Source organism: Sinohyriopsis cumingii, chromosome 11 (assembly GCF_028554795.1).
Source record: "Sinohyriopsis cumingii isolate HCF-2022 chromosome 11, ASM2855479v2, whole genome shotgun sequence".
In the NCBI taxonomy this organism is placed as follows: domain Eukaryota; kingdom Metazoa; phylum Mollusca; class Bivalvia; order Unionida; family Unionidae; genus Sinohyriopsis; species Sinohyriopsis cumingii.
This window is the reverse complement of record NC_142971.1, coordinates 18,827,337-18,839,970: the sequence shown is the minus strand read 5'-3', so window position 1 is coordinate 18,839,970 and position 12,634 is coordinate 18,827,337. Positions and strand designations below refer to the sequence as shown.

General features: G+C 34.5%; 1 protein-coding gene across 1 annotated transcript in view; it reads right to left on the bottom strand.

The window, feature by feature from the left end:
- The window catches only part of LOC149787696 (di-N-acetylchitobiase-like), a 68,024-nt gene that overhangs the window by 18,581 nt on the left and 36,809 nt on the right, over window positions 1–12,634 (bottom strand). Inside the window, exons 6-8 of the mRNA XM_089973887.1 lie at window positions 9,266–9,445; window positions 1,658–1,754; window positions 460–612 (exon numbers count right to left, since the gene is read on the bottom strand). Coding sequence (XP_089830013.1) covers window positions 460–612; window positions 1,658–1,754; window positions 9,266–9,445 — 430 coding nt within the window. The remainder of the gene's footprint in view (window positions 1–459; window positions 613–1,657; window positions 1,755–9,265; window positions 9,446–12,634) is intronic.

The following is a 12,634-nucleotide window of genomic DNA, read 5'->3' as shown; positions in this document are numbered from 1 at the left end:
AAGGATGATAATATGAAGGAGCTACTTCCTTTGATCTATGGTGTATAGCTGGAGACATTTTTCATCTTTTAGTGGGAGCTGGATTTTGGGAGTAGCTAGTTTTTTTCCCCTAATTTTAATGCAAACAGATAATGCATTCAACAGAAGAAACAAGTATCAGTATTTCTCCAATGTTGTTCATGCTCAATGACAGCCAATCCCCAACTTAAAAGAGGCATTTTCATCAAAGACAGCCAAGTCCATTGTCCACTGAAAGCCCACCCACACCCACTTAATATTACAGTTACCAGGCATGCTCACACCCCTTTTATGTTACATTTACCAGGCATGCCCTCATTACTTTTTTATTACATTTACCTGGAATGCCTCCCTGGGAGAAACACTATATACTTAGGGCAAGTTCAATTCTTCAAATTCTTACAGTAACAAGATACCATTTTAAAACAAGGGCTTGCTCACCAGGGTAGTTAGCATATATATTACTGTTGTAGACATTCTCTGTGCCTGTGGCCAGAACACTGTGTAACATCCAGGCCCACATCCCTGTGTTGAAAACTGTCTCAATGTTCACCTTGGTGTAGCTCAGATCATCACCAGAATACACAATCAAACCTGATGAATATAAAAATAAAAATCATTTGTATGACAAATGCCACCTGGAAAATTTGTATGTACTGCACACACTTGGTAATGTTCTTTATAATAATTTGAGGGGACTTAATTTGATGTTTGTCAGTCTGAATTGTTCTCCATAATTCTAAGATGTGAATCAGCTGATAAACTGTTCTTGCAGCATGAAAGTTTTATTGTCTAATGTATTCTTCATAGTTTATACAAAAAAATCTCAGGAACAAATTAAAGGATTTTTCATGTTTGCTCACTATAATTTTTTAAGGGGTTTCTGAAATTAGCTTACACACATTTAAGTCAAATTCTGAAAACTCTTTTAATGTATTTGTGCTGAGACCATCTTCCAAATTATAAAATGAAGCATAAAAAGTTTACGTGTTGAAATATAAACAACATACGTTTTCCCTTTGACCAAGAGTTTATTAAAAATTAAATGCCTGAACTCAACAGGTGTTAATCCTGATCTCCTTTGGGTGTATAATGTGTAATTGTTACTTGCAATAAGGTTTTCTATCATTCCGCTTAGTGCTGTTACTAGATAGCTCTAAGTCAAATAGAATAATTTTTATTATATTGCTACTAGAAAGCTCTGGATCAAATAGATTAATTAATTTATGTTTCTAATATATAGCTCTGGATCAGACAGAATAATTTCTATTATATTGCTACTAGAAAGCTCTGGATCAAATAGATTAATTAATTTATGTTTCTAATATATAGCTCTGGATCAGACAGAATAATTTATATTATATTGCTACTAGAAAGCTCTGGATCAAATAGATTAATTAATTTATGTTTCTAATATATAGCTCTGGATCAGACAGAATAATTTATATTATATTGCTACTAGAAAGCTCTGGATCAAATAGATCAAGTAGTGGGACCCAACTTGCATGCAAGAATTCTAACAAAAAACATGTCTCTCCATTTATATCTGATTCATTTATCAATATTTGGAGGCACATAAATCATAAGCAAAACCTAAAACTAGCATATCAATACTGGATATACAGTATCTTAAATTTACCTTTCAGCTTGAACTGGTCAATAATTTTATACTTAGCAGTGAAACTATCCACATCTTCAAACCACACTTGATAGACGTCTGAATTATTGCTTTGATTCTGCAAGTAGAAATCACACCAACTTAAATTACTTGTTTTCAATGGCAACAGTTTTGAATTTAGTTATATAAAACAGAAACCAAAAAGTGTACAATGTATGTCTGGTATTAAGTCAAAATGTTGAATAATTATGTCAAAAGTCAAAGGAAAGACACTAAATATCATGGACAAAACTGTGATGTCAATTGGTCAGCTCTAATTATCAATTACTGAAGAAATCTACCAATTCCATGTAGTAAAGTTCCTTTGTTCTGGTAAAAAAAGAAACAAAAAGGAAACTTTAATATATTCTGTGTACAACTGAAGCAAAGTACACCAAAAAGGTAAAGTCAAATGTAAGTAAGAGATGTGGGAAAATGGGCAGGGGATTTGTTCAATATATTTAGCTGGCTCTATGGAAGAATGATAATTATAATTGATTTAACAACCATATATTAGAGTTTATCATAAGACATCACTGATTTGACAGTGTCTAGATCTGCTTCAGATTTCTGATATATTAACATTCAAAGCACCATGTATGACATCATATTAGATAATTGTGTAATTCCATGACAGCACCAATAGTGTGCTTTATGTTAGTAATAACCAAATGAACATCTGCCTCACATAATTCAATTTTTAAAAGATTTAAAAATAAAATATGTATGCTTCATTACATGATAAATGGCATCATACAAATGTGCTCATTGAAATAATTCATCAAACTAACTGAATCATCCCAATCCTTCATTCAGCAAGGCTAACAAAATATATAAATCTTACAAGTTCCTTCACTAATTTCATCAAATAAAGCATGTATGGTCCTCTATGTGTATTTATTTACTAGAAACCCCTGTTTTGTCAAGCTTGTCTTATTTAGTCAAATAAAAATAGTAAGACTAAGTTTAATGTAGGGTGTGTATGGGTGAATGATTGAACAGACATGTATAAAGATGACACAGTGACTGCAAATTAAATCTTCCATCAAGGTGGGCTTGACAATAATAATTTCTTACAATTATGGCTTGATATACAACCCAGAATGAAACTGTGAGCAAAACACACTTATATAAGCATTACTTCTACATACACATCATATTTCATAATCTTTGATGGAACAGTAATCTGAGAGACAAGAGTATTTCATATTTATTGTACCCAAAAGACTGACAAAGTAATCTCTTCCTAAACAAATGGTGAATCAAACTGACTCTTGATATATGTATATAGTGAAAACTGACTGTTCTAGGCAGCATATGAAAATAATAGGAGGATTCAATACTCTGAGTTCTCAATAGATTTTAAAACTGAAGAGTCGTTTGACACCAAACTCTCAATAGTCAAAAAGCAAATCTCAACTGTCTAAACTAAAATTCAAAAGTCATTATTTTAAATCATGAAATCATTATTTGGATTGTTTAATATTTACAGTTCAAACAGATGCTTAAGATTTCTTACAACTTAAGGAGATTTATTCTCCTCCTCAAAATTGATACTAACTTTCTGTTTCTTTGGAGTTTGAGTGTTGGAATGATAATAACTGGCAGGTTTTTTCTAAGACTGAGACAGAAAAGAAAATATACTTCTTTGAGCCATTGTGATTAATTAATATGACCCAGTGTATGACAATACACATGAAGAAGGAAGAGGGATATATCTAATAGTTCAATGCAAAGATATTTTTGTCAAATAAAATCCACAAGCAATATTAGTTTCCTTCACAAGACCACTGACTGAATACTACGGAGGACATTAACATGATTCAGCTACACACTTAACAGGCTCTCAATTATTTTCTGGTCCAGATTTTCATTTGAATCCATTTTTTAAAAAAACTTTGCTGACTTCTTTCAATTGCTCCTCTAAGCTACGTTTAACCTGTGGAGGAAGTTTCTGAATTTAATAGACACAAGATATATACCGACGTTTCATATTTCTTAACTGGTGTTTTTTAGCATTGGAAGAAAGATTGTTTCTGCATAGTGACTTGAAAATGAATTAAAATGTATCATCTGCCCTTAAATGTTTCTCTAAAAACATCCTGAACAACCCAATAACAATTAAACAATACAACAAAAAAATCAAAACACTTACTCAAGTATTTCTCCCAAAACCACTTAATATTCAGTCTCTCCTTTTATATGATGTCCACCAAAGGTCAGAAGATTTTTATTCAAATACTTGAAAGCCACCATGGATCACCTTTGATCCCTTTATAACTTGTAACACCTTATATAACATCCTGCATTTGGCTATAAACTCTTAGTGGCAAAACAGAAATACCAATGTTCTTTGGTCTTAAAATCAAAATAATAAAAATACTAAGACCAATCTTTAGCCTTCAAAAGACTGAGTTTAGAATTTCAACTATAAAATAGTATGTGTCACATTTTTTGTCCTGTCACTGGCAGAATCACATGTATGTTGATGGGCAAACAAACAAAAACAGAAATTTGATCAAACGTTAATCCAATCAAGTCATATTGTATAATTTCAGAATAATATAAGCTTGATTCAATTATGCTCAACTAAATGTGACTTCCATGACCTGTTAGCTCTGCCCAGTTCATATTAATCTGGCATAGGTTGATATTATTGGCTGATAAGGTGTACACAATAATCTATAGTAGATGTCAATCACTTGTGCATAGAGTCAATTTGTTGTTGACAGCACTCACTTAAGTAGGAATTATGCAAGAGGAGAATCAAGAGTAATTAATACTGATGCTCCTGCTCAAATCAATGTGTGTTATAAAAACAAACAGGTTGGCATAACCATGCATCAGAAATGACAAGTCTGACTCTTACATTTGCAATCCTCCTAATCTGAATCTTACAATAGTAATCCCCCTAGTATGTATCTGACATTTGTAATCCCTATAGTACAAATCTTACATTAGTAATCACCCTAGTCTGGATATGACATTAGTAATACCCCTAGTCTGAATAAGACATTAGTAATACCCTTGTCGGATTAAGACATTAGTAATCACCTTAGTATGAATATAACATAAGTACTCCCCCCAGTCTGAATATGACATTAGTAATTCCCCTAATCTGACTCTTACATTAGCAATAGCCCTAATCTGAATCTTACATTAGTAATCCCCTGGTTTGACTCTTACATTAGCAATCCCCCTAATCTTAATCCTTTATTAGTAATCCCTAATTTGAATCTTACATTACTAATCCCCCTGGTCTGACTCTTACTATAGCAATCCCCTTAATCTGAATATTTTATTAGTAATCCCTAATCTGAATCTAACATTACTAATCCCCCTGGTCTGAATCTTACATTAGCAATACCCCTAACCTGACTCCTACATTAGCAAAGCCCTTAATCTGAATCTTACATTACTAATCCCCCTGGTCTGACTCCTACATTTAGCAATCTCCTTTATCTGAATCTTACATTAGTAATCTCCATGGTCTGACTCTTACATTATTAATCCCCCAAAGTCCGCCTCTTACAATAGTGAATCCCCCTAGTATGAATCTGACATTAGTAATTCCCTAGAACAAATCTTACATTAGTAATCACCCTAGTCTGAATATGACATTAGTAATACCCCTAGTCTAAACAAGATATCAGTAATACCCGTGTCTGATTAAGACATCAGTAATCCCCCTAGCATGTATATAACATAAGTACTTCCCCCAGTCTGAATATGACTTAGTAATTCCCCTAGCCTGAATCTGACATTAGTTATTGCACTAGTTTGAATATGACATTAGTAATCCCCTAGTCTGAATAAGACAGTAGTAATCCCTCTAGAATGAATCTTACATTAGTAATCCCCTAGTCTGACTCTTGCATTAGTAAAGTGTGCAAATATACAATAACAGGAAAGCCACAGTAGGATTACCATTGTTTTAGAAAAGTCATGAGAGAACACATATTGCACAAATCTGCACTCCACACAGTGGATTCCTGCCCTTCAGAAGTTATCAACACTGCCACAGTGCTGTAAAATTTAGTGGTAAAATGCCACATAATGGAAACCCTTTGATAACCAACAGTTAATTTAGACTGTATTTACTCTGACTTTGCTCTTACTGTCTTTGGTGCAGAATTTGAAGGCTCTGTAGAGCATGATGGAGAAAAACTCACAGGATTCTTTACTTTTAACAACGGAACGCCAGGAATAAGATATTATAAAGCAGTAAGAGAGTAGAGATCATAAGTTACCAATGACATCCGAATGCTCATGAACTGCCACATTTAGTCTGGTTCCCTTACCATTATTTGACTGATGACATTTAAATGCATGTATAGGAATTAGTGGTGTAAGAACCGATCATGAATCTTGTGCACTCAGGGATGGTGCTGGCATTAAAAGAGTTTTTGCCAAAAGAATCACAAACCTCAATATTTTGTAGCCAAATTTCCAAAAATATCACCATTTTCAAAATAGAGTACTATCTGTTTGTTTCAACATCCATGTGACCAAAGTAATATTGTTGACATAATCGGTTGTTTGGATAAGTAAGGGGGGAGACTGTAAATAATTTGAAATTTTGCATACAAGTGAAATTTTTAAGAGATGACCTGTCATCAGTGAAAAGGATCTCCACAGAAAAAAATGGAAATTTTGATTAAATTAAGACTAATCTGAAATACACTTGTATACTGACAACATTTGTTTAGTACACTCAATGTGTTAAATAATATGCATATGAAAAATCATGAATTCAATCATATGCTAGAAAATTAATGTTGTTGTTGTTGTTGTTGTGGGGTTTAACGCCATTTTTCAGCACGATAGGCTATACATGGCGGCCAGTATTAATGGTGGAGGAAGAACCCGGAAAACCCCGGAAAGAACCACCGACCCACGAGAAGCTACTGGCAAGCTTTCTCACATGCCCACATTGGCTGAATCTTAGACTCGAACCGCCGCAGACAGAGGTGAAATGGCAGTGATCCGTAACGAAGAGCGCTTTAGACCACTCGGCCACTCGGGGCCCCTTAGAAAATTAATGTATCAGTCAAATCCAGTTAGAAAACACAACTAAAATGTATATAAAAAATGGTAGTCCTCATTTGATCAATATCCCACTGTCAACAAAAATGTTTTTTTAAAAAGTCTGATATTTATTATTCTAATAGCATGTGGCTGTATAGTTGTTTGTATGCTACAAGTACGTGTACTTAAATTGGCTTAGATTTGGGTCAGACAGAGACAACTACCACGATGCCGAGGCTACCAAGGGGATGAGGCTATTCATAAGGAAATGAAAACATGTGAACAAATTAAAAAGTTTTAACATTCTTGTGAGATGTCTCACCTTAATCAACAGCCAGATACTTACTGTTTGAAAATATTGGAACTTTAATTTGGGTTTTAAACCGCCATTGGTAGCGATTGTAAGCATGAACTTTTTTGTTTCAAACAGGAATCTTTCATAGCACAATAAATATGTTCCAATCACTATGAAATACGAAACAACGCTTGTATTTAAGTTTGTTGCTGACTTCCTTTCATCAAAGTTTTTCGACTTGCTTTGATGAAGAAGCAAGAGTTACTGAAGGCGCCGCTAACGGTTTTTTGAACAACCATCACATGTATGTGAAAAATCTGTGTATTACGTCACTGCTTTTTGTTTTCTTGATGAGTCTGGTTCCTGTAATGGTGTTTAATAGTATCTTGCCAAATCAGTAGTCCACAATTTGGGAACTAGACTAAATGTTGATACACCGCCAAACAAGATTCCTTTTTTGTCAAAAACACGCGACATTTATTTTGTGACACGTCTACGTCAAAACTCAATTTTTTATTGTTCAATTAGTACAATGTTAATGTCGTGATTTCACTGGAAGTAATAATGAAATTTCTTATCATTCCTGAGGATATCTCTAAATGCCATTCAAGAATTCTCTGAAACCCGCTTGCCAACAATGGTCTGTATCTGTGAAATTAAGCTCTTTATTTTACGAAGTATTCTTTTCACTTTGCTACCTTGTTACCTTTGATCACAGTTATGAAAGAGTCGGTTAATTTAAGGTAGTTTCTGTTACATACACAATAACGTTTATTACAGTGTTCGATTGATCAAATGAAGTGAGTTCACCCGACATATAACCGAGGCCACTAGATTTTAAGTTAGTCTGATTTTTGTACCTTTTAACTTTTCTTTTATTCCACCTCCCTTTTTTTTTTATAATTCAAAAGACATAATTAACGTGATAATGCAAAGGAGGCCAGCTTTTTATTCAGTGCAACAATACAAAAAATACTTCCGCAAGTCAGTTATCAAAACACGGTCAGCACTTAATTAGGTTTTCAGAGAAACGCTCACAGACATAGCTGTTGCAGTAGATTGACGCATTTTACATTTAATTACAAGAGAACACATTGCATTTATGACGAGTACACTTAAAAGGAACTAAATGATGGAACTATAACACAAATTTCAATTTATAAAAAATTATTTAATTTGTATTTATTTATTAAAGTACTGCCTCCACTCGACGTAAGTGACATTTTCATTGATCGAAATTTCCTTACATAACGTTAATTGTGGTGCACTAAGAATGTCTTTGGAAAGAAAATGTAAAAAAATTTATGAGCTATTTTTAAATTTGATATTTCATAGTGTTGATTAAAATTTCCAGATCCTATCTACCGTTTTCAACGGTAACACGGGCGATACATAAACGTTTCCGTTACCAATTTTGATCGCGATTTTCTTCAAGATCAACAAACAGGGATATATTTTTGGGGTATTTTCAGGTTTAAAAAATGGGATCCACGCCTGACACAGCGTTATAAGCGGGTTCACGAGTTATCAGGGAGCGAGTTATCGAGGGAGTGGTGTGTGTTTGTGTGTGTGTGTGTGTGTGTATATATATATATATATATATATATATATATATATATATATATATATAGAAAGACCAATGCTTCAAAGGTATTCAGTTTTCTTTGATGTTTTAGCAAAACTATTTTGTTCTGGTACATTTTTCTGGTAGATCGTAGTCATTCCCATTCCCAATTTCAGAGGTGGACGAATGTAGTCAGGTAGCATGACAATTTGAATTATATTATAGCACAGAGTACTAAGGCCAGACATCAGCATAAGTGAATTATGATATAACAATGCCATGTTAGGGTGGTCTGTCAATACGAACAAAGGATTTGTTTATGTAATAACTGATTCCAGTGCAATTTTATATCCAAGTTTGCAGCTTCGATTCCTGTCATGGTGCCTTTGAATTTCTCAACTCCAAACCCAAGACTCTATATATAATTTTTAACAGCCAAAAATGTTGTCTCCAAAAAGATCACCAGATGGTATATTTGGTCGCCAATAAGGAAAAAATTTGCAATTTGCCACATTGGCGAAGCACAGTGCAATCCCTGGTACTAATAAATGATGATAAGTGACTCACATTATCTAAAGTCAAAATAGTGTGATTACACTGATATAATCCAAAATTAAAGTGAGCTGTGAGGAACATGGTTTGGAGTAAAAATCTTATATAACGTGATGGACTCAAATGAAAACAACTTGTCTTATGAACTCACACGGATAATGTGATAAGGAGCACTGTACACCATGTCATAATTTCTGTCGGTCACGAGCCAGCTTGGATTCTGACTGTGTATGGTCCCTAGGCTCATCTTCTCCTTGGAATTTTCAAAGTCACATCTGCTGCTGTTTCCAGCCATGATTTTTGGTAATTCACAGATGCCTCTACCAAAAGCCTGAAAAAGAATACTTAGATTTTAAGACATGGGTACCCAGTAAGCAATATATTTGCCATGAATATGTAACCTTCTTCATAATATATGACGAATGGGCAAAGTTTATTTTACAGTTACAAATTTTGATAGGGTAAATTGTAAACATATTTTAATAAATGGAAGTCTTTATAAAGTAGCATTCATTGACGTTGAAGCTCCTGAAATTTTGATGTTCTATTTTGTGACTATCCATAGTTTTAGTAATGAATGATTTTTGGGTTAATTGCATTTTTTTTGAAACCATGGTGACAAATTTAAAATGTTTTCCTCTTATTTTGATTAATTGTCCATCTGTAAGAAAAACAGAGCAATGTCAACAATAAGCTGTCCTTTCTGTACAGTATTTTTGTCATGAAATCTTTAACTTCACCCTCATTATGACTAAATTCACCCTATGCCCACATCTGGCTACTGTAGTAAATACAGCTTCATATAATCCAGGGCATGCTCAGAAAATATTTTCCTTCATTTAGTTGCTGTTTATGTTCATCAAATAAATGAATTTCCATTCAGTTCGAATTATGACTTGTAGAAGATAACAACAAGGAGATTCCTGTACAAATTGGTCATTTTCGGCAAGTCATTATGGATCATTTTCTGCAAGCATTGTGGGTAAAACTGGTACAATGAGATAATTACAGAAGATCATGCCTTTAATTGATTAAATTTATGCCAATGATAACCTGATACCAGTCATAGATTTCCCACCATGACTTGAAAAGATGATGCCAATTTGAACAGGAATACCCAATGCACCAGCAGTTATCTGCTAAAAGTCATGCTTGTAACTAAATAGAAAATGAATTCATTTACCTGCTCAATATAACTGAGCTCTCTTTTTGTCAAGGTTTATGGTTCTTGTTTTTACCTGGTGAAGTAGTTTTTAAAAAAAAACAACAGTAGAATGTACCTAATCAACTGTAGAAATAGACACATTGATGAATTTTTATATTGCTTAAAGCTCAGTACCTTGGAGATAAACCCCATTTAGGCTCCTTGCAAGGAGTTTCTTACAGCCATGCATGAGAGCAGTCACTTCAAAAGGACAGAACTGAAATTTGTGCGACATGACAATGACCTGCCAATCAAAAACGGTACAGTGTGTATGTATTATTCATGCAAATATATGTGACAGATTCCCAGACACTTAGACACTTTTCTTGAAGATATTAGTGATTTCCCACAGTTTGGTAAAGATCACATGGACACTTTGATTACTCATTATGGCCAACCAAGAGAGAACAGTGATGCAGTCATCAGTGACGATGATGTAAAGAGGGAACACACAGTCATGTTGTCAAGAGAGAACAGTGATGCTGTCAACAGTGGTGAGGAAGAAATGAGAGAACACTGATGCTGTCATCAGTGATGTAAAAGTAAACAGAGAACAGTGCTGCAGTCATCAGTGATGATGATGAATGTGAGAGAACAGTGACAGTCATCAGTGATGATGATGTCAAGAAAGAACAGTGACACAGTCATCAGTGATGATGATGAATGTGAGAGAACAGTGACAGTCATCAGTGATGATGATGTCAAGAAAAAAACAGTGACAGTCATCAGTGATGATGATGTCAAGAAAGAACAGTGACACAGTCATCAGTGATGATGATGAATGTGAGAAAACAGTGACAGTCATCAGTGATGATGATGTCAAGAAAAAAACAGTGACAGTCATCAGTGATGATGATGAATGAGAGAACAGTGACACAGTCATCAGTGATGCTCAAGTAGAGAAGGAGTTGTTGTTGTTGTTGTTGTTGTGGGGTTTAATGCCATTTTTCAGCACGATGGGCTATACATGGCGGCCAGTATTAATGGTGGAGGAAGAACCCGGAAAACCCCGGAAAGAACCACCGACCCACGAGAAGCTACTGGCAAGCTTTCTCACATGCCCACATTGGCTGAATCTTAGACTCGAACCGCCGCAGACAGAGGTGAGATGGCAGTGATCCGTAACGAAGAGCGCTTTAGACCACTCGGCCACTCGGGGCCCCTAGAGAAGGAGTAAGAGATTCTCAAATATATTGTGTACAACAGTTAAATAGGACTGTCAGCAGCTGAATTATTGACAAAACAAGCTTCAATGAAAGCACAGTACTTAAATGTGACTCATCTGATGGAAATTTCACAGTTACTTTCAGTGCTGTGTGGAGTGTAAGTGCAGATTTTGCATGCCAGAATTTTATCAAAACAAGCTGCAGTGCAGGGTGAATTGTGTTACTCTGGCAAACCTATGACAAACTGAGGCATTTTCAGTTGATTCACCAAAAACACACATGTCATAAAAGTCAAGTCCAACATGACTCCTGGTATAGTACAATATTTATCTGTACCTCATTTATATAGATAACTGAATGATTCAAACCATGTCTCTTGATTTACTCAGATCTGATGCAATGCAAAACCATAAATCTGTGCTCCTGTGAGTTGTGTGTGTAATTGTGGGTTAAATTTGGTTTAAAACAAAATGTGTAAATCATACCATTTTGGAAAGCATAAAATGTTTGCAAACTTAGTAAGCAAACTGTTACAAAAATTTTGATGCCACTCAAGTTTTTTGATAAAAAGTTATACAGTATTCCCCTGATTTTTCACCCCTTCTCATTTTGAGTTAATGATAATCAATTTGAATGTACCAAATGATCTGCTTATTAATTCCCACTTTTATTCTCTGTCCTCACTATCTGCCAAGAACAATAAAGGTACAATATATATGTAAATGTGATTACAAGAACAGCTCTCTAACATCAATCATGTTTGTCAGACAGAATGGTTTAATTAGTAATTTTAATTATTGACTACCTCCAGTAACAGTGAGCAGTATTATCTCGTCTTGACTTTTGCTACATGCTCTTCTTTTTATCCATTAACTTTACCATGTCAGACTCATGTAGTATTTTTCCAGATGGCCTGGCTTAATACTGCATGATAAGTGTGCCTAAAAAGTAGTACAGTGTATTAGGAACTACTTTGTAAGCAAACCATGTACACTCATGTTGCAGATGCTTTAGCTCTGGTTGATTAGATTTGTTTGTGAAAGAACTAAACAAGCTGTGTGTGTGTATGATTTGGTTTTGTAACGTAGCTTTAACAATTTTTCAGTCATATCGCTAGGATGTCTGCAGTGAGGCAATTTATAGTGATGTC